The 21,661-nt window shown below is 39.3% G+C and overlaps 1 protein-coding gene across 3 annotated transcripts in view; it reads right to left on the bottom strand.

The window, feature by feature from the left end:
* Window positions 1-21,661, bottom strand: part of LOC124118799 — an 83,686-nt gene that overhangs the window by 28,506 nt on the left and 33,519 nt on the right. Inside the window, exons 4-13 of one of the 3 annotated variants that reach the window (XM_048386413.1) lie at window positions 18,066-18,137; window positions 13,402-13,476; window positions 8,877-8,949; window positions 8,082-8,157; window positions 6,984-7,084; window positions 6,078-6,187; window positions 3,237-5,032; window positions 2,689-3,185; window positions 2,254-2,506; window positions 1,514-1,924 (exon numbers count right to left, since the gene is read on the bottom strand). In XM_048386413.1, the coding sequence (XP_048242370.1) occupies window positions 1,514-1,924; window positions 2,254-2,506; window positions 2,689-3,185; window positions 3,237-5,032; window positions 6,078-6,187; window positions 6,984-7,084; window positions 8,082-8,157; window positions 8,877-8,949; window positions 13,402-13,476; window positions 18,066-18,137 (3,464 nt within the window). Of the gene's footprint in view, window positions 1-1,513; window positions 1,925-2,253; window positions 2,507-2,688; window positions 5,033-6,077; window positions 6,188-6,983; window positions 7,085-8,081; window positions 8,158-8,876; window positions 8,950-13,401; window positions 13,477-18,065; window positions 18,138-21,661 lie in introns of all 3 variants that reach the window. The other 2 variants (XM_046481097.2, XM_046481098.2) reach the window with 2 other exon arrangements.

Here is a 21,661-nt window from a genome sequence, read left to right as displayed (position 1 = left end):
CAATTTATGCAATTTAGATATATCCTTACTAATCTAATGAGCATTGTCAACTGAAATAAAATACTAATTTCATTAATATTTATGTATTTCTGTTCATTGTTGACTTTGGGAGGACTTATATGCAAGTACAATTATTAGCAGACGTGTTTTCCACAATCAGCAGTTATTTATTTTTGTGTCTTCAAATGTGAAGCAATAAAGTTTAGTCGCCACAAGATATTTTCAAGGTAGTCATTTGGCTACCTCTGAGTTTTAGACAGTGGACAAACTGAAATTTATGTCGAATTGGTGACCGTTTTAGTCGCAACTTTGAGGCCTGGATGATGCATTCCTCCTGTATAGATGATGCTCTCCACCATAGCATTGAGTAACCAGCAAGCACTAGTGATTGGCCTGCCACACAGACAGTCATCAAGCTTGCTACTATACAGGGACAAGCTCGCTACAGGTGAGAGCTATTTGCAAACTGCTATTATCCATCACCAAATGTCAGTTGTCAAGTGTAAAATAAAATAACAAAATATCATTTTGTTAATGATCAAGACAAAAAACATAAAATTCAAACTTTCAAGAATTTCTTTCTCAAACAGGTATCTTAAATTTCAAACATCTCCCCTCCAAAACATGCAGCACAATCCCTTTTATCAAAAACCATTTGTTCGTAAATAAGTTTTTACATATAAGTTGATTACCACTTCTTGATGTAACAAGGACATGCCGCCTTGTTTTTAATCATGTCTACTCATGATGTAATATTTATCAATAAAGATTATCAGTACAATTGGATTAAAAGATAAGTAAATCACTGGTTGAACAATCAGTTGAAATTCCACTGTACTTTTACAGTGATGTTAGATGTGTGAGGAATGGTACGAGATAAACATGTATCTAGAATTGCTCACAGCTATATGAGATGCCTATTTGGCTTCTCAAAACTGTTAAAGTTGCAAATGACAACATTGATATAAAGGTACACAATTCTATAGTAATGTCAAAGTTGGGACCAAGTCCTAGGTTAGAGACAGCGTTGAGAATATTTTTCTCAAATTCAAGAAAAGCAAGCACATTTGTACCTTTTTATATCATAAGGTGGTCAGACCTGGAGAATATGTTCGACATAATGGTACAAGGTTACAGGGTTCTGCAGTAGTTTAAAGATAAGATTTTGACAATGCAACACCCCTTGATAAGTGAAACAAGGAAAACAATTAGTTAATATCAATATCATAGCTGAAAGAAAGTCGTCATAAATACTACAATATATCAGCATCATAGTGTTGCTACTGCAATATGTGTAACAAACTTGTGTGAGTTTGGAAACGGTGCCTCATGCATGATCAGGTGCATTATTAGTTGTAGTCAGCTGACTGGCCATGCACACCCGGGATGAGGTTAGCTGAACTGAATAATGGCAAACATCAGGGCTATGAACTGTTAGAACAGAGTTGAACTTGTCATTAGAGTCAGTGGTGGTATAGATCTGAAATGTTGGCAGCAGGGAACACTAGGGTACCTGTCCATTTGTCCTGAATATAACTTTTGCCGATCTCTCTTGCAATTTCTCTTGTCATTTGAATGTAATTTCCGTCATGGTCCTCAGCCTCCCTCTGTCCTGTATCTACTGGACTTTGGTAAAAGTGTGACCTCAAATCATTGCTAGCCTGAAATGGGGAGTTCTCGGTGGGTTTCCGTTCCAAGGTGGAGTTATCTCCCTTGATACTGCTAGTGCAGGACGATGGAGGACGGAATGCTGATCCTCGTTCATACAAGTCTTCCGGTTCATCTAGGTTCTTAACATACGAGCCCCCAGGACTATATACTATAGGGCTGGGTACTCTAGTTTCGGTGTCTGAGTAAATGGGGTCTTCCCGCTTGGTATCCTTGAGTTGAACAGGAGGTTGAATTGTGTCCAAACTTTTCCTTGCTGATCAAAAATTTATGGTTTAAAGTATTTTCAATTGGATAACATTTTAAAGTTTTCTACAAGATGAGCTGATAATAGATCGTGGCATATAAGGAACAGCTACAATGAGTATTAACATCTACAATGCACAGATATTAAACGATAATCATGAGAGATGAGTTAGAGAGACTTGTGACCAACTCAAAACAACATCTATCAGATTGACAGAAACAACAGGATGACAATTCCCTTACAATGGTCATCACAAGGAATCTCCCTCAGATTGAAGAAATACAATACATGGACAACATATAATAACATGAAAATACATTTAGACAGTTGGTTCCTACCTGCTGTAAGGTCTCGCTGGCTCTGTCGCAGCTGTTGGACTCTTTCGTATGCACTTCTCAGTTCCTGTGCCCCTCCCCCACTTTGAGGACGACCTTCACCTCTGTCGACGTCTCTGGTTTGCTTCTGAGGTTCAATTCGCCCATAGCCAACTGGGATCTCATACCTGTTTGACATTGATAACTGTTGTTCATCTGAGCCTTGTCCGACACTGTCTCTTTCCCTGCCTTCTTGAATTACCTCCCTTGGATCACGCTGAATAAAAAGTTCACTTATCAAAATATTATTCAACTTTCCATATCAATGACATAAAAGCTTTACGACTGTAAAAATATGCTATATATTTTCCAAAACTTACAATTCCCTACATAAAGATATAGATAAAAAGTAATCTGGTCAAAATAAAATAATTATTCTGACCATGACTAAACTCTAACCTGTTGTGCAGGTTCTCCATTCCGTGGAGATGGGTACTGGAAGAAGGGTGCCTCCTGCCTCCTGCGTGCTTCATTCTCAACAGATACAACTAAATCATGCGATGTTCGGGGCGTCTTTGTCTGGGCAAGCTCTCTGGCCATTTCCTTGCGTATCTGAGTGGGATATGGAGGTCTGCCCGGGGACTCCTCATTTCCCTGACCTTGAGGGTCTGCAGACAAGTTCACATAGGTTGGTGGGATGTTTACAGTGAGGGATTGGTGCCTCCTCGGGGAGTCGGAACCATGCGGGGATCCCTCAGTGGGATAGCCACCGTATCTCATGTCATGTGGTCCAGCTAGATTGCTGCCAGACGATGACGGCCTCAAACCTGGCATATCTGAACGTTGGAAGGATCCATCCCTATCATCTGATGGAGGTTGGTCCATAGCCCTAGATGATCTCTCTCCTTGGTAACCATTAGCATTTGGGTAATCAGAAGCTCTGGAAGACCTGTCACCATGGTAGCCGTTAGCATTAGGGTAATCAGAAGCTCTGGAAGACCTGTCACCATGGTGACCATCATGTTCAGGATAGTCTGATGCTCTGGAAGCTCTGTCTCCATGGTTACTGCCCATGCCTGAGAACTCGGATGCTCTGGATAATCTGTCCCTTTGGGGCCCATTATTACCTGATTGTATTTGGCGATGCTCTGTTGGTTGATAATTTTCGTCTGGATACAAAGCACCATGACTACCAAGTACAACATCATCTTGAGGAATCCTTTGTTCTCTGAAGCCAGGATCTTCATCCTCTGCTGGATATCTATCCTGACTGTAAGGACCTCTGGAATAGGAATCCCTCTGAGTATCTCTCTCATTTGGAGTACCTTGGTAACCCCAACTTTCGGCAGGATTGCCCCGTGGATCCACAAGTCGAGGATCCACAACCCGAGGATCCACATCCCTTGAATCTTGGCCATAATGGTCCCCACTGTGTGGATCTTCTTGGTCTCTGCTGCCATACCTTCGCTGGTCAGGTTCTTGTGGGTGCCCAAATCTTGGATCTGTTTCTTGCCCATATGACTCAGGCAGACCTTGTGAGTCTCTCTGGTCATAAGGATTAAACCCATGTGACCCTGACCTTTGCATGTCACGTATGCGAGCATATGGGTCTTCCCCTTCCAAATGATGTTCTTGAAGATCTGCCCTGGAGTAACTTCCCCTGGGATCAGTAAAACTGTGTCTTGGATCACTCATACTGCCTCTATTTTGACTTAAGCTCCTATCCCTCTCCTCAGTCATCCTATTTCTCTCCATGTTCTCCCTATTATATGGATCATTGACATTGTATCTGCCATCAACACTAGCTCTCGACACTGTCGACATACTGTTTCGGTCATGAGGTCTCATCATGTTAGGATCACTGGCTCTTGACAAACTGTTCCGATCACTCATCCGAGACATACTGTTCCGATCACTCATACGAGACATACTGTTCCGATCACTCATACGAGACATACTATTTCGATCATTCATGCGGGACATACTATTTCTATCATTCATGCGGGACATACTATTTCGATCACTTTGCCTTGCATAGCTATCTCTCTCGTGAGGCCTTGACAAGCTTTCCCTCTCATAGGGCCTAGATAAGCTATCCCTTTCATGAGGCCTTGAAAGACTATCTCTCTCATGAGGTCTTGACAAGCTATCCCTCTCATAGGGTCTAGATAAGCTATCCCTCTCATAAGGCCTTGACAAGCTATCCCTTTCATGAGGCTGTGATAAGCTGTCTCTTTCATGAGGCCTTGAAAAACTATCCCTCTCATATGGCCGCGAATTGTTATCCTTCATATGAGGCCTGGATAAGCTATCCTGCTGATACGGCCTTGACATACTGTTTCTGTCACTATTCCTTGACATGCTATTCCTGTCATGAGCATCCCCCAACCTATCTGGATGGTGGCCATCTTCTGGGCCAAAGTCATCAGGATGTGATCTAAAGTCTCTTGAGTTCCGATTTGAAGGATTTTCCACCATGCTTCCAGCATGACTACTCCGGTTACTTGGGGGGTACCCAGACCTGGGATCCCTGGGGTCGTGATGCTCCTGATAGTGGCCATCATCTCTCCTGCGGTCATCGTAAGGGCCTCCCTCATGGGGTGCTGGGTACTCTTGGCTGAAGTCTCTTGGGTCTGGAGGCTCCATGTCCTCTTCGCGATGCATCTTGCGGTAACTCCCGGGGTCCTTCCAAGACCTCTGTAGCTCTGGGTTTGGGGGGTAGTCGGTTTCGTCCTCCTCACCCCGGGAGTGGGACCGATGGCGAGGTCCACCAACACGGTTGTTGTTTGTCTCTCTAACAAACCTTGAGGAAAACAGATGACAAGGAATGAAGGAAGGCAGAAAACATTTGCTGCTGTACAATAAAATTTGAATTATGTTAAAAAACTAAAAATGATTAAGAAAATATCAGCTGATAAGAAATTTCTTTGTCAACATACCCAATATATGTTTATCATTAAAATGTGAAACACTTTTACAATTACATTTTAAAATATATGTTGACAAAATAAAATCAATCGGGCTCATCTAAAAAGATATCAGTAATCTAATGTGAATTTCTTTGTCCCTCCAACATTGGTTTATAATAAAGGTTGAAGCTGCTCTACATTTACATTTGGGTGTTGGCAAGTAAATCAATAGAAACCCATCTCAATGATGTGGGTAAATATCTTTCATATGCCAAATCTATCAAAATATTCAAATTTCCTTAAACTGGTTTGGTTTGTTGTTTAACGCCGCACTCAGCAATATTCCAGCTATATGACGGTGGTCTGTAAATAATCAAGTCTGGACCAGACAATCCAGTGATTGATATCATGAGCATAGATCCATGCATTTGGGATACAATGACATGCATCAACCAAGTCAGCGATTCTGACCACCCGATCCCGTTAGTCGCGTCTTACGACAAGCGGTCACCTTTTACAGTGAGCATGGGTTGCTGAGGACCTATTCTACCCCAGATCTTCACGGGTCTTCACTGAGGTTTATAGAACTGATAAAGGATATCTGATAAAAGAATTGTGTAACTGCTGCCTTCTAAATGTTTACTGATGGATGTGGATTATTCCCCATGAATTTGTCTTCAGCATCCATGCTTGTAGTAAGAAGTGATCAACGGGACTGGATGGTCAGACTTGCTGAATTGGCTAATGCGTATCATAGTATCAAGAGTTGCATAGATTGATGCTCATGATATCAATCACTGGGTTGTCTTGTCCAGATCGATTATATATAGACCACCATCGAATAGCTGGAATATTGCTGAGTGTGGTGTTAAACAACAAGCAAAGAAACAAACAAAATGTGGATTATACAAACAATTCAGCAGTGACAGACACACATACCCCTGCTGGCCCTTCATCATGGCGGCCTGGGTCAGCAGAGCTAGCCACCGGTCAAGGTCACCTTGGTTATCGGTGGCAAAGTACAGGGTCTTTGTGTTTTCATGCTCCAGCTGTGAGAGAAACAAATGAAAGACAATTTCCTTAAGCATTTCCAACATCCCTTGTCCTGTATAGGCTTATTGCTCAACATTTTCTTAGACTATTTTCAAAAGAAAACTGTATACACAACAGATCAATAGTTAAGCTTATGATACCAAGTCCTTCATTTGGTACTGTCTAAATTAACACTGACTCTTTTCATTTTGGTGAAATCCATGATGGAGAATTTCAGGGGAGTTGAATCCATGACTCACGATCCTGGCTGGTAAGGGGGACAACTCTTAAACCATTACATGTGAACCTGGATGGGAAGGACACCTCTTGAACCAAGTTGAACAAGGTCATAGACAATATATGACAATGGCGTATAGATAAAAATGAAAAAATCTTTCCATCAATCTCTGTAAAGAAATGAGTCGATTGTATGATTCCAACTACCGGTATATATTAAGCATGTGTTTATGAATCATTATCAAATAGTGATGATACTAGGTGTTCGTGAGGAAGGTGAGCGTATCCTGCCCCACCATGACACCCATCAAAAACACATGCAAAGGCAAGTCAATTGTTCACCATAAAGACACAGGTACATACAGTACAAGTCAAAAAAGGGAATTGCATTGGACATCATTTTTGTCACTGATGCGGAAATAACCTCCACATGCCTTCCATAAGACTTTTGAAAGCTTTACTAGGGCCTTGAATGTTGTTACCTTGATCAAACAACTTCTGAGCAAGAGTGGTATGACGCCAAACACTGCAGTCTGTCACTAGTTACACGTGAGAGCCCTGGCTGTCTCTACTCACCTTGAAGCCATAGTCCCTGTAGACCTGGTCCGCGGTTGTCATGATGTTGATCCTGTAGCTGGGCAGCAGCACCGACGTCACCACACTCGTTTCGTCCCCATCTGTCAAACACGATAAATAGGAATGACAACTAGCCACTTTCTGTCATTTTTTCCTCATTTTAAGGAAAGTATACATCATTATATAATATTTTTTTTAAAGAATTTACAAGAACTTTCATTTTCATACAAGAATTTTTTTAGGGAAACCAATAAAACTTAATAAATAAATTAAACTATGTATTCAATAAATAACTCTTTAAACTTAAGATGTGCCTTTCGGGTTCTTCCATGCCAAATGCTGCTCTCCACACCACAATACAGTGGAAGTGTCACTGTTTGATCTCATTCAGTCACTACAGTTTAGTGTCTTTAGTGCCTTATGCCGGCAGCAATAATAATGTTAATATTACAGCAGCAATTATTTTCTTTGTTCCTTGTGAAAGGGATGGGATAAATATTGCTTTTAACAGTATTTCAGTTATGGAGTCCCAAGTGATATAGACTGAAGTGCTTGAATGAGTGAGTTGGGTATAATGCCACCTTGAACAATATTCCAGTTATATCACGGCATGTCAACTTGTTGTGGGAGGAAACCCTGAAGTGATGCAGGTTGCAGACATTTACCACTAATGGTGCTGATAATCCAAGAAACATAATTTTGGCGAACTGAGATTCAAACCAACAATCATCAGTTTCTGGTGTGTCCAAGGGACGCAACTTTTCACAGCGAATTGCAGGGCCTCTGACGACTGGGCAACCCATGCCCCCAATGTAGACTGTAGATGTTAACCACTTTGGTGCAACTCATGAACCTGGGTATGGTGCTGCCAGGGTTACTGGTATCATGGCAAATCTGAGATTTAAACCCATACTGAACATGTACAGCTAATGAGCAACTGACACCACTGGGACACCGTGGCCATATTCTCTTACACAGTTTTATTGGACAAGACATGTTACCATGGCATTTGAAAGAGTTTGGTTTAGAAAAAAATCATATTCCTCGTCATCAACATGATCTGAAATTCTAAGAAAAGATGTTATTTACACTACTCACCTTTGTAGACAAAAAGTGCAAAGTCAGCTATAACACACCACCTCTTCTTCCATGTTTTGCCTATGGCACCACTTTCCTATGATAGATACACTCATTTCAGAAGAAGAATCAGAATACTTAAACCAGTCAACAAGTAATAATATCCTGGCAAATGGATATTGATAGTGCTAGCAAGCTATATAGAATAAAATGTGAAAAACATTTACTGTATTTGACGTAATAAGCGCCCAGGGCGCTCTCAAAATTAGAAATAGGGGGCTCTTATTAGAATACAAATTTGAGTAATAAAAACAGAGTTGAAAGATCGTAAATTTCGTGGTTTATGCTGACAGCCTGAAATGACAAAGTCTGTGCGTATTATACATGACAGATATATTTTCCAGAATTTAATTGCCCATAATTAAGGGTGCATATAACACACGAGTGCGTATTATACACAAATAAATAAGTCTTGTGTACATTGATCAATCGGAAGGGGGTGCTAATTGGGATTGTTCACATTATTAGCAAATATTGCCATTGGCGCTTATTAGTGCAGGGCGCCTATTACGTCGATTACGGTACATAAAATGGTTATCTTATGACATTGTCTTAAACACAATCATCATATTGAGTAGGCTTTAATGTTATTTTCTTGCTTATGAGCAAACATTTCAATTGGAGCTAAAACAATTGCAAAATACCTGATTTCCAAGAATCTTTGACAAAATAACACAACATGCTAAAGGGACAATTAATATAGAATATGCAATTCAAAACAAATTCTTCATCCAGCAAACGTGAACATTGACTTACAAATCTGTACAGCCAGCCCTTCCTCATCACTGTTGAAGCAGGATTTCGCTTGGCAGATGGGGCTTTGATACTTCTGAAAAAGAAACAGACAGTGCTGAAAATATTTGGATTATATATTGAAATAATACTAGTCTTTAAACAGTCTACCATTCATTTGGCTTTCAGAGATTAAGTTTTAAATGATTATCTGCAGATCCAGGTTTCAAATCAGTTAAGTTTCTTGGACATGACAATCAACCAAAATGTTCAAATATTTACTGGTAGTGTAAATAATTAGTGACGAAACTGATCCCTACCCATGAGTCAACTTCGGAAAGCCCGAAGTGATGCAGGTCTCAGACGTTTACCACTTCGGTAAAACCCACGAGCACGGGTATGGTGCTGACAAACCTAGAAACATAATCGGGGCGAACCGGGATTCGAACCCACAATCATAGGTTTCTGGCGTGCCCAAGGGACACAATCACCGAGCCTGAGCACACAATGCTTTTTAGTCACCTCATACAACCAGCATAGGCTGCTTGGGACCTATACTCTACTGGATTCCCCAAGGGGATATATGTAAACAAACATACAAGACAACTCATAGTAATACATGTGTTACATTGCTCAGATAATACTTAAATAACAAATTTAAAACATGCATGAAACTAAAACTTTTAAGATAATATACTCCGACACTGCTGCTAATGTAAAATATCTGTAATATACACAAAAAATATGGTCATGTACAGTTTCAGTCTCCATAGTGGATGAATTGTTTGATAGGCATATTGGACGTAGTGGACGCTTATAAAGATTACGGTATTCGACGAAATAAGCGCCCGGGGCGCTCTCAAAATTAGAAATAGGGGGCTCTTGTTAGATTATTACTTTAGTGGAAAAAAACGAGTTGAAAGATACATTACGTGGTTTATGCTGACAGTCTGAACTGTTTATATACGACAGATATATTTTTCCAGAATTTAATTGCCCATAATTAAGGGTGCATATAACACACGAGTGCGTATTATACACAAATAAATTTGTCTTGTGTACATTGATAAATCGGAAGGTGGGCTAATTGGGATTGTTCACTTGCCAATATATTAGCAAATATCGCCGTTTGCGCTTATTAGAGCGGGCTGCTTATTACATCAAATACAAACTGGTCCAGAAGTTGGGGCACTCCCTAGAGCAAGGCACTTAATATGATGAATAGAGCATATGCAATACTGACATACCACTTATTTAAATCCAAACAAACCACATGAATACAACAGAGGGCTGATTAATCTGTGTAAATCTATGTGTACCTATTACCTCTTTTATAACCCTTCTGTTGATCTTGTGTATAATACATTTTTATCTTATAAGACTTATCATCAATACAAGTTACTGATATCATATTTATAGGAAAGGAAAAAAGGACCCTTTTTTAATAGTTGGTTTACAAGAACTTTAGTTTAAAATTCAAGGTGGTTGAAAAAAATATATATAAAATTTCAACTTCCAGATAAGTACTGCTGCCAATGAATGAAAAACAAACATGTTCTAACATGGCAAGATACGAAAACAATTTGATTGTTTTGTTGATGACAGAATTTATACAATTTATATATGTAATATTCACCATTTCTTACAATCAGAAGTGATAAAATCTCATGTGCTTTCTATTTCACCTAATTATATGGAGTTGGCTGATTTATTTAAATTTTTAAATTTTTTCCCCTTTAAATTTCAGGTTTTGTGATAATTGGTCACTCTAAAAACAAAACAAACAAGTATTTGTCAGAGAGTGACGAAATATCCCCCGCCTGTACACCATAGTACCAAATATGAGGACAATCCAGCGATTAGTTCTTGAGATATTGTGGCAACACCGTTTTCCAACTCCAAAAACAGATTTGCCTGCTGTGACCTTGAAAATGGGGTCAAGGTCACTAAAACCAACTGGTGTCTGCGGAGTCTGTATATACACCATAGTTCCAAATATGAAGACAATCCAGAGATTAGTTCTTGAGATATTGCGGCAACACCGTTTTCCAACTCCAAAAGCAGATATGCCTGCTGTGACCTTGAAAATGGGGTCAAGGTCACCAAAACCGACTGGTGTCTGCGGAGTCTGTATATACACCATAGTTCCAAATATGAAGACATTCCAGAGATTAGTTCTTGAGATATTGCGGCAACACCGTTTTCCAACTCCAAAAGCAGATATGCCTGCTGTGACCTTGAAAATGGGGTCAAGGTCACCAAAACCGACTGGTGTCTGCGGAGTCTGTATATACACCATAGTTCCAAATATGAAGACAATCCAGTGTTTAGTTCTTGAGATATCGCGGCAACAAACAGGTGGGACGTACGTACGGACGGACGTACGGACGGATGTACGGACGGTCGTGAATACTATATCGCTTTCGCGCGGCGGGGGATAAAAATAAATATAAGGCTATAGAAAGGGTAAATGGAGTTTCAGCCTGAAATACTGGTAGATATATACCGGATATGAACTGATAAGCCTAACCTTGTCACTATGTTCACGTAACTTACATAATGAATTACCTGTCGGCATGAATTGTTAACAAAGAGTTGTAAGGCATATAGTATCGTTCAAAGGTTTCATGTTTACTAGCTTCTAAACGGCAGTTAGAAAGACATTACAATGCCATATCATAACCTTTGAACATTATTAAGGATTTAGATATTCAATTGCATAAACTAACCCCATGTCATGAACAATTCTCTTAAAGCCATAACAAACTGCTGATACTATTCTCAACACAATGGGTTATGAATAATAAATTTACTGTAATAAACCTCAGAGAGAGAAAACAAAGGGTTCTCTGTGACAGCTAACATGTGAAATTTAACAGGAATTATCATGTTATTTGTAACTAAATCCACTAATGATGCCGGTAACAATTTCAAAGGATCTGATTACTGCTGATAAAAGAGGCCACACCTTGATACATCAAATCTTGTACTATGGCTAGTTTGCTATATGCTTGCTCAATGGATAAGGACAATTCTAAAGGAAGATGTGATAGGCGATATTTTTTGCTCAACAGATTTGCATAATTTAAGAAAGAAAACAAGAGCAAAAGTGAGCGTGGCTCACTAATACCCCCGACCCGCCTAGTGTGTCAGTAGTTTCAAATTAAATAGCTAGGATAGGGTTAGGGTTTGAAAAATTCATAAAAAAATGGAAAATTAATAAAACATTTTTTGTCTTTTCACTGCATCCCTCCATATGACACAGATTATATGTACTAAGTTTGAGATGAATCCACTGAATAGTTTAAGAGAAATCGCGCTGACAAAGTTTTCGGATGGACAGACGGATGGACGGACGGAACCTTGGTATAACTATATATAAAAACAACATTATTAAATCCTTTGTAAATAACAGCAAAATGTTAGCAATGCATATCAAAAGCTTTGAATCATTAAGGATTTAAATACGCAGACATAGATTCATAAACTGCTGATACAATTTGCTAATTTTAAATATAAATTTATTAAACAATAAGGCTTAAATTTAGTGTTTTATTCTTCTAAAACTTACATTTTTTCTACTTACACAATACCAAATATTGAGGTATTGAAATGTGTAAAAAAAATCTACAAGGTACAATGTGGCAAAGAGGAGGCCAACTATTGAGACAGAGAGTGTCAGAAGCCATCTTTGGCGCCAATACAACTATAGTCAACAGTAAATGGTCAATGGTCAATAACACATATAGTCAATATCACATATAGACACTATCACACACAGATACTAGCCAATAACACATATTATCAATATCACAGCTGAGAGTTGGTCTTGGTCACCACCCATCCAAGTACTATCATCCATACATAGCCCCCAAAGCGACCAGCAAATCCCCACTTTGGTCACCAAACAGGCATGTACTACTGAGATGTGGTCCTGCTACTGATTCGCACAGCACAAGGGTGAGACATTAGCCACTGGTCTCCTGGGGAACATGGAAAACTTTTAGGACGAGTAGTTTTCTCGAAAAATCTGATCAAATAACCATAGTCTGGGTGACCTGATCGCGCCTGTGCCTGCCCACAGGCCCATGGCAGATCTCGTGTTGGGCCCACAATTTCAAATTTGTATGGGTCCTTACGGCCTCCAGTAAATTTGTGTGTCGATTTAGGTGCATAATAAGCTGCAGTTTTTCAAATGAGGGCCTGAGCTCCATTCCACATTAGGATCGTAGCTCTACAACAGTCATAAGTCTATGTTAAAGTATGGGAGTGACGATAATCTTAGCGCTCCGGACCCTTTGTGGAATGGGGCCCTGAAGTGTTTAGTCAAGGCCAGCAGCTGCTGAAGTCTGTGGGTCCAGGGCCCACTTGCACAAAGTGATCTTAGCACTACGGCTATTGTAAGCCTATATTAAAGCATGGGAGTTACGATCATCTTAGCGCTAAGATCACTTTGTGCAAGTGGGCCAATATGGCGGCCTGGCATTTTTTTATATTTCAAACACTGCTCACAAACACAATTTATTAGAGGATTGTAAGTGCTCCCCACCTTTGTTTGGCCAGGAACTTCTTGGAGTTTCTGTCTGTGGGACTGAGTGGCGCCTGTGGACTATGTGGTGGTGACCTGCAAAGACAAACCATAGCACGGGGTTCTTTAAAACTCTTAGTGGGTGAGTGAGTGGGTGGGTGGGTGGGTGGGTGGGTGGGTGGGTGGGTGGGTGGGTGGGTGGGTGGGTGGGTGGGTGGGTGGGTGGGTGGGTGGGTGGGTGGGTGAGTGAGTGAGTGAGTGAGTGAGTGAGTGAGTGAGTGAGTGAGTGAGTGAGTGAGTGAGTGAGTGAGTGAGTGAGTGAGTGAGTGAGTGAGTGAGTGAGTGAGTGAGTGAGTGAGTGAGTGAGTGAGTGAGTGAGTGAGTGAGTGAGTGAGTGAGTGAGTGAGTGAGTGAGTGAGTGAGTGAGTGAGTGAGTGAGTGAGTGAGTGAGTGAGTGAGTGAGTGAGTGAGTGAGTGAGTGAGTGAGTGAGTGTTGCTTTAAGCCAGTCAGCATTATCCCTGCTATATGATGTCGTGTTTGATAGGCATTTCATAGAAGTTGACAGATGACAAAGTACACACAGTTTATGGATAACAACTTCTTCATTTAACTGTAATGGCTACATTTCGGTAAAAATCCAGCTTGACAACGGCATAAGGATCTATACTGAATCGTGACCATTACAGTAAAACAAAGAAGTTGTTTTCCATAAATTGTGCCTGCTTTGGACCAGGCAATATTAAAGCATGGGAGTTATGATCATCTTAGCACTAAGATCACTTTGTGCAAGTGGGCCCAGATGGCGGCCTGGCATTTTTTTTATTTCAAATACTGCTCACAGGCAAACACATGATTGAAAGCATGCAACAATCCACAGCCTCGGGTCATGATGACATACAATGCTCTTTAATCATATCTTAGGACAATCATAGGATAATGGGGACCTATTCTACCCAAGGGGAGAGATGCATTTTGTTATCAAAAGTTAACATAACTAAACTATATCAGACAGGCAAATTTTATAACAGTATTACTGGATTCGAATTACATCTGCTGACCAAAGATATAATACACACACAGCATATTCCATAAACATGTTAAACATAGTTATTATGTTGAATAAATCTCACCAATGAGTTTTGTTTGTTTGTTGTTTAACACCGCACTCAGCAATATTTCAGCCATATGACGGCCGTCTGTAAATAATCAAGTCTGGACGAGACAATCCAGTGATTGACATCATGAGCATTGATCCACGCAACTGGGATATGATGACATGCATCAACCAAGTCAGCGAGCCTGAACATCCGATCCCGTTAGTCGCCCCTTACGACAAGGATAGTCACCTTTTACGGTAAGCATGGGTTGCTGAAGACCTATTCCACCCCGGATCTTCACGGGTCTCACCAATGAGTAATAGTATTGCATCATGTTTACAATGGCATACACGGTCACCTATAAAACTTTCAAATGTGTTTTTGGTGTATCCAGTGTGAGAGACATTACTGAACCATGAACATACACAGTCAATCTTGTGCTCCATTACAAACAAGGTGGAAACAGCATACAGGTGATTTCTAAAATCTACCTCAATGATAGAAAAACATAAGAACTCAAACGTCTGCCCCACTTTCTTTTTATATGGTTGGTACTCAATGCCACACTTAACAATATTTGAGTGATATGATGGCGGTTTGTAAATAATCGAGTCTGGACCAGACGATCCAGCAAGTCAACGAGCCTGACTTCTCAGCACAGGTTGATGGGGACCTACTCCAACCCAGGATCCCACGGAGTAGTGTATGCCCAACATGCCCACGGCAATCTTTGTTATATTATATAACTCCCTTCCCAGTGGAGAGCAGCATCCAGTAACCTGATCAACCAATGAGACTGGAATACATGTAATAGACCATGCTCTTTCTTACAGTGTAGCATGTGGATTCAATAAACATATTTGTACAGGTTAACAATTTCCTACAAATGAAAGTTGTTTGTACAGAAGAACACGGTTCATGAAAGAGAAGGTCTAAATTAATATGATGGACCAACATACATTTTTCTTATTCAAACGTTTGTTATTATATTGTGTACAGATGGTTAACATTAAGTCACTGGAGGGTCATTTCAAACACAAAGATCATTGCTTTCACAGGTAACTATCCTCCATAGGACTGTGTAATCAAAGGTTTGCACAAGTTTAGGAGTATATTGCAAATGGTAAGTTATATCAATGGTTCAAATGGTAAAAGAATGTGGAGTTCCAGATTTGTAATATTTATAAAAAGCTGAGCAAATGGGTGTCACACTTTGCCTGAAATGTAAGTTACTATTTACAAAGATGAAGGTCAAAAGTTTTGGATTATAAAAAAGATTTCTGCATAAAATATTCACCATGTTCACAACATTTTCTCATTGCAATATTTATATTTTTCCCTTCTAATTTTTTTTAAGTCTTTAAGGATGTATTTAACCATCCTTTAGTAGTGTATTCAAAACTGTAATAAAATATTTAACACTTGTCTTGACAAACCTGGAAGCAAAATTAGGTTGAAACTGGTATTGATCCCACAATGATAGGTTTCAGGTATGTCAAAGGGGAGCAACTCTGCAGAGTGAATTGTGGTGCCTCAGACTGGGCCATCCGTGCCCTCACTAAATATGTGAACACTTTGTGAAGCAGAGCCATGCCTTTTTCTCTGCTTGTGTAGGAGTGCGTTTTACAACCAGTGAATGAAGCATGAAAAAGCTACTGGCACAGACGAGCCCTTGTTTTGCAGGCTGTCACATTTGGAGGTGGAAGTGTCAAGACTGCATCCTGACCCTAAACGTATTTGAAAAGTCTGTATTGATGATTTAGAAAAAGAATTGAACAAGAACCAAGAAATGTTTATCATTAAATAATTGTACGCCATTGTTGTACAGGATTTCAAAATATCCTTTGCACCACATGAAGCTATTCTCATCCAGAGGCATTTTTTATCTGAAATATTCCAAACACTTTTTTGCTGAAGCAAAACACAAATATTTGATTGTTTTATTCAGGGGGCAGAACCTGTGACCGATCGTTGTTGGGGGGGCACCTATTGTCTGGCTTGGCTATTGACATGCTGCCATCGTGGAACCGAAGTTTCCGTGTCAACAATTCTTCCTCATCATGCTCGTATTATTGACAATCAACAACTGTTTCTGTCAATATCCCAACGATAAAAAAAATGATTGGATCAGCAAAATTTCTTTATCATCTTTTTGATAGTGGAATCAATGATCTAGAATATGCAACAGTGTGTCCCATATTTTAGGGCTTAACTTGATTTCTGTTTAACAGAGACAGTTATCCTTTACTTAAGGGGAAATAGGATTGGAACATCCCTCTTCAATCTGGCATTTTTCACATTACATTTTCAAGTAATTAACACAGTATTAATGGTTATTACTAACATCTGTTTCTTCCAATGACAAATGTCTAGAATCTACACCAAAAAGATATTTTATGAGATCAAATCTAAAGATGCCAACCCTAAAGTGTGGCAGTTAGGAATATCTGGGATAATTTGTGTCTAACACTAGATCTACTAGTGAGTGAGGTTTTACGACGATTTTAGCAATATTCCAGCAATATCACGGCAGGGGACACCAGGAATGGGCTTCACACATTGTACCCGTGTCGGGAATCGAACCCGGGTCTTCGGCGTGACAAGTGAACGCTTTAACCACTAGACTACCCGACCACCCCTCTAACACTACTAATTAAAACAAACAAAAACAATAGTAATCATTTTTATAAAATATCTTTAAAACAAACACCTCAAAATCTGTGAACCTTTCTGATTATTAACTGGTTGTATATGAGACAATACAACAAATGAAGTCAGAACCCATTTATGAAGAATATCCCAAAACATTTACATCTATCGAATGGTGTATGATAAAGTAAACATAGTATGAATGGGGACACAAAAAAGTGCTTTTCCTACTGTACCCATGTAAAGAATTGAACCATATGCAAGTTAACACATCAACCACTTGACTAAACCTGCACATCTGTTGGTGAGTGAGTGAGTTACACTAGGTTATCGCTGCTTCGAACAGTATTTCGTTTATATCATATTGTGCCAGTTTGATGTGGGAGGAAGGTCTGCCATGTTCTAGGTCTTACAAGTTTACCACTTTGGTGACACCCATGAGCATGCATAAGGTGCTGACAAACCTAGAATGAAAACCTCTTCACAGTGAATTGCAGAACCTAAGACATGAGTTTTGTTTAGTTTGTTTTTTTACGCCGCAAAATTCAAGCTATATGATGGCAGTCTATAAATAATCAAATCTGGACCAGACAATCCAGTGATTGCCATCATGAGCATCGGTCTACACATCTGGGATATGATAAAATGCATCAACCAAGTCAGCAAGCCTAACCTCCCGATCCCGTTAGTCGCTTCTTATGACAAGCTTGGGTTGCTGAAGACCAATTCTAACTCAGATCTTCACGGGACCCATTATCATGTGAAACAAGGACATATTTGTTGTGTGACGATTGAGATCCATCTTGTTGTTTGGCAGCATACACTTAATACAGGATTTCAACATGTAAACAGAATAATTTCTTTTGTTGTAAACAACAGACATCATATACAACTCAAATGGATATGTTTTTTAACAAGGACAATAAGATCATCTTTACCTGGAAGTTGTGTCATAGAGGGAAGGCCGGGCACTTAGTGGATGGTCGAATGTGGTCGTGCCACTGTTATGACTGCAATAGAAATAAAGACAGTTTGAAAGCTTGTCAGATGTTCTGACATCTGTCATGACATACTAGTATATGATTTACCAATAACTGGTTCTGGTATCCATGGTAATCAAAGCAAAAGGTAAGTGGAATTGACATATGAAAAGCTAATGAAAATTACATTTTAAATATTGTTTTGTACTAAAATATGCTATCAAGGAATGCCAGTGCTGGGGTAAGAACATCAATAGAAGATTGCAAATTCTTAGAATTATTTGCATGCATATTTCAGGCAAATGTCTCTGTCAAGAACATAATCTAAACGATTACATGTACATTAAACATTGAAGGTTATTAGCATGATTAGCAATGAGTAATTTGACATTTTCAAGCAAAATATTGATTATTTCCGAAAGATGTTACATCATAATGGGTACATCCTTAAAAAACAAAAGTCATCAAAAGATGACAAATCCCCCTGGCCCCACAAATTCGACAGAACAAATCATTTGACTGTTAATTTAACATGTTTAATTCCAACTTGATGAGATAATTTCTATCTTATCTGTCTGTCCGTATGCAAGAGTAGTTATTGTGGTATCAAAACAATACCATGGAATTGGGATTCAGAACTTTGTATTTCTATGTCACATACACACCAATATGAATAGGGTCAAATTCAAAGTTGTTGTCATGGAAATGGAAAATATATAAATTTTAAAAATCCTTAAATAGCAAAAGGCACCAGTTGACAACCTGGTCTTTGTGTGTGCACAGTATCAAGAAAGAGTACCTATTAGTTTTAGATGTAGGGTCAGGACAAACACACTACTCATAATGAACAGAGTCAAAGCCAAACTTGTTGCCATGGAAACAGGAAATAATAAAAAAAATAAAAATTCCTAAATAGCAAAAGGCACTTCAGACCTTTATTAATACAGTAGCAAGTTGGATGAAACAGCTTGAATAGTTTTTTAGTTCTTCTCTGGAAACGACACATACCTCCGTTTCAGCTAAGGCTAACTTTCTTCCATGGAAACAGGGAAAAATGTAACTTTAATAAATCCCTATATAGGAAAAGGCACCACTTCAGCCCCTCGTTAATACATGTAGCAAGTTTGGGTGAAAAATCTTTCAGTTTTTAGGTTATGCTCTGGAAACAAAATACAGATTGTTTTATAACCATGCAACATATCTATCAATATATCAGACAACACTAAGAGATACAACAGTCTCTCCACAAACTAAAACCCAGACACATACGATGCATAATCCCCTGAATTGCCTCTTGTATATAAGGCATGACAGGATGGCACAGATGGGTGTGTTGGCATGTGACAGCTAGCTCAACACTGCGGTGGTGATACAGCAGTGAAACCGCAGTGAAACAGCTCCATGCATGTCACTCAACAATCTAGCTTGACCTCACATGACCAACTTGTACCCCTCAACATGGAAAATCTCAACTTTCTCAGTTATTATACGATCTTAACTTCCTTGTTGAGAGAGTGACATCTTTTGTTTTATTACGTAATATTTCATTAAATATGGAGTAATAGTGACATTTCCTGAAATACTATTTTGAGCATGTTAAGCAGATGTCAAACTACTATTAAAAACACAGAGGTCTTCTAAATGTCTTTCAAAGGCCTCAAAATTATTTTGGTTATAAACATGTTAGGAATGTCTGATGATCACGTCATCTCAGTCAAACATGAACGAGATGGAGGCAGATGAGTGTGGAATGTTAACATTTCTTACAAATATACTGGTAGCAATTAACCATGTTGTTTATCGCCACACTCAGAAATATTCCAGATACATGACGGAGGTCTGTAATTAATCTAGTCTGTAACAGACAATCCAGTGATTGACATCATGATCATCAATCCATGTGATTGGGATAGGATGATATGCATCAACCAAGTCAGCGAGCCTGACCACCTGGCCCTGTTAGTCGCCTCTTATGACAAGCATGGGTTACTAAAGACTAATTCTAAGCTGGATCTTCGCGGGGCCAATTAACCATGACAAACACTTGCACACCTTTATCTGGAATTGCCTACATCATGCATGGGAAGACATAATACATTTCAAACATGCATTTGGTTTACTTCTTTCATACTTTTTCAGATTTTATTAATCAACAAACTTTGACCATGTATACTGACCTAAACATGTCAAAATATGTGGGAGCCCCAAAATTGAGTGTCAATAAAATACAAAATTTAATAACAATTACAACAATCTTAAAAGTTTTAAAAGATCATAAATAATCATTTGCGTAAAATCTTAATAAAATTATCTTACCCAATAAATGCCACTTATGAGTGCAGAATTTGAATCCATTACTGTATCCATGATGAACACTAGGAAAATATTCAGCTGTTGGACTTATTATAAGGAGTGGCCTGGACACAAGTGGGTCCAGCTAATGGTCATGTGTGGCCACCATTACCTGTCGTCCACTCGCGGCCAGGTTGTGATCACAACCCTTCCAGTACGATCAGCATGACCCCAGGGCTTGTTTTCACCCCTGTGGATTACTTTACGGATCAACAATTATTAGGAACACTGCTGCAAGGCCAGATATCAGTGGAATGTTTTTCTTCATGTTTATTTTCAAAACTACAACAATGTACGTGGCAGCAATGTGTTATTTTGAATTCTGTAGATTAGTGGCCATACACCTTGTTAACAATTCACTTTGGTCTGCTTGATAAAGAGTGAGTGAGAACACATAGTTTCACACCACATTCAGAAATGGGAGCCATGAAGATCCGGGGTAGAATAGGTCTTCAGCAACCCATGCTTGCTGTAAAAGGCGACTATGCTTGTTGTAAAAGGCGACTAACAGGGTCGGGTGGTCAGGCTCGCTGACTTAGTTGCATGTCAGTCACTGGATTGTCTGGTCCAGTCTAGTTTATTTGCAGACCGCTGTCATATAGCTGGAATACTGCTGAGTGCAGCATTAACAACAAACAAACAAACATTCAGTAAAGGATTCATTGAGTCTTGGTCAGTCAAGCTAGAGGCTGACAGCATGAGCAATGATCCTCTCCTGACAAAGTTAAACATCTGTAACATTTTAATACTGAGGCCACAACTGTGTGACAATGGCATCCCAAAAAAATGTATGGGGGTATAAAGTGTATGTGAAATTTGCACAAAAAGTGTGTACAATGTACAATTATAAGTCATAGAAAGAGCATACTCCCTTGTACCTCAAAAGTTGTGAAATGTAGAAACAAAATTAGCAGCTGGAATATTGCTCATCATGCTGACTTTTGAAAAGTTGAAGTCATTTAACTCTTGTCTACTATCAATCTTATTGAAAGCTTCACCAAGGCCAAAACACACCACAAATCAAGCATGATGGACAATCTTGACCACAAGTGTTGACATGAAGGAGAAGTTTGCACAGATTAACCAAAACATAACCTCACATTTGTCTGACCACTCAAGCTGGCTGATATATAGTGCAAGAAAAAATTCTCAAAATGACAGTGACGGAGTCCGTTACTATGCCTAATAATATTTCCATCCAT

This window comes from Haliotis rufescens, unplaced genomic scaffold, assembly GCF_023055435.1.
Source record: "Haliotis rufescens isolate VD_foot unplaced genomic scaffold, xgHalRufe1.0.p SCAF_6, whole genome shotgun sequence".
NCBI classification, from domain to species: domain Eukaryota; kingdom Metazoa; phylum Mollusca; class Gastropoda; order Lepetellida; family Haliotidae; genus Haliotis; species Haliotis rufescens.
This window is presented reverse-complemented; position numbering and strand designations above follow the sequence as displayed.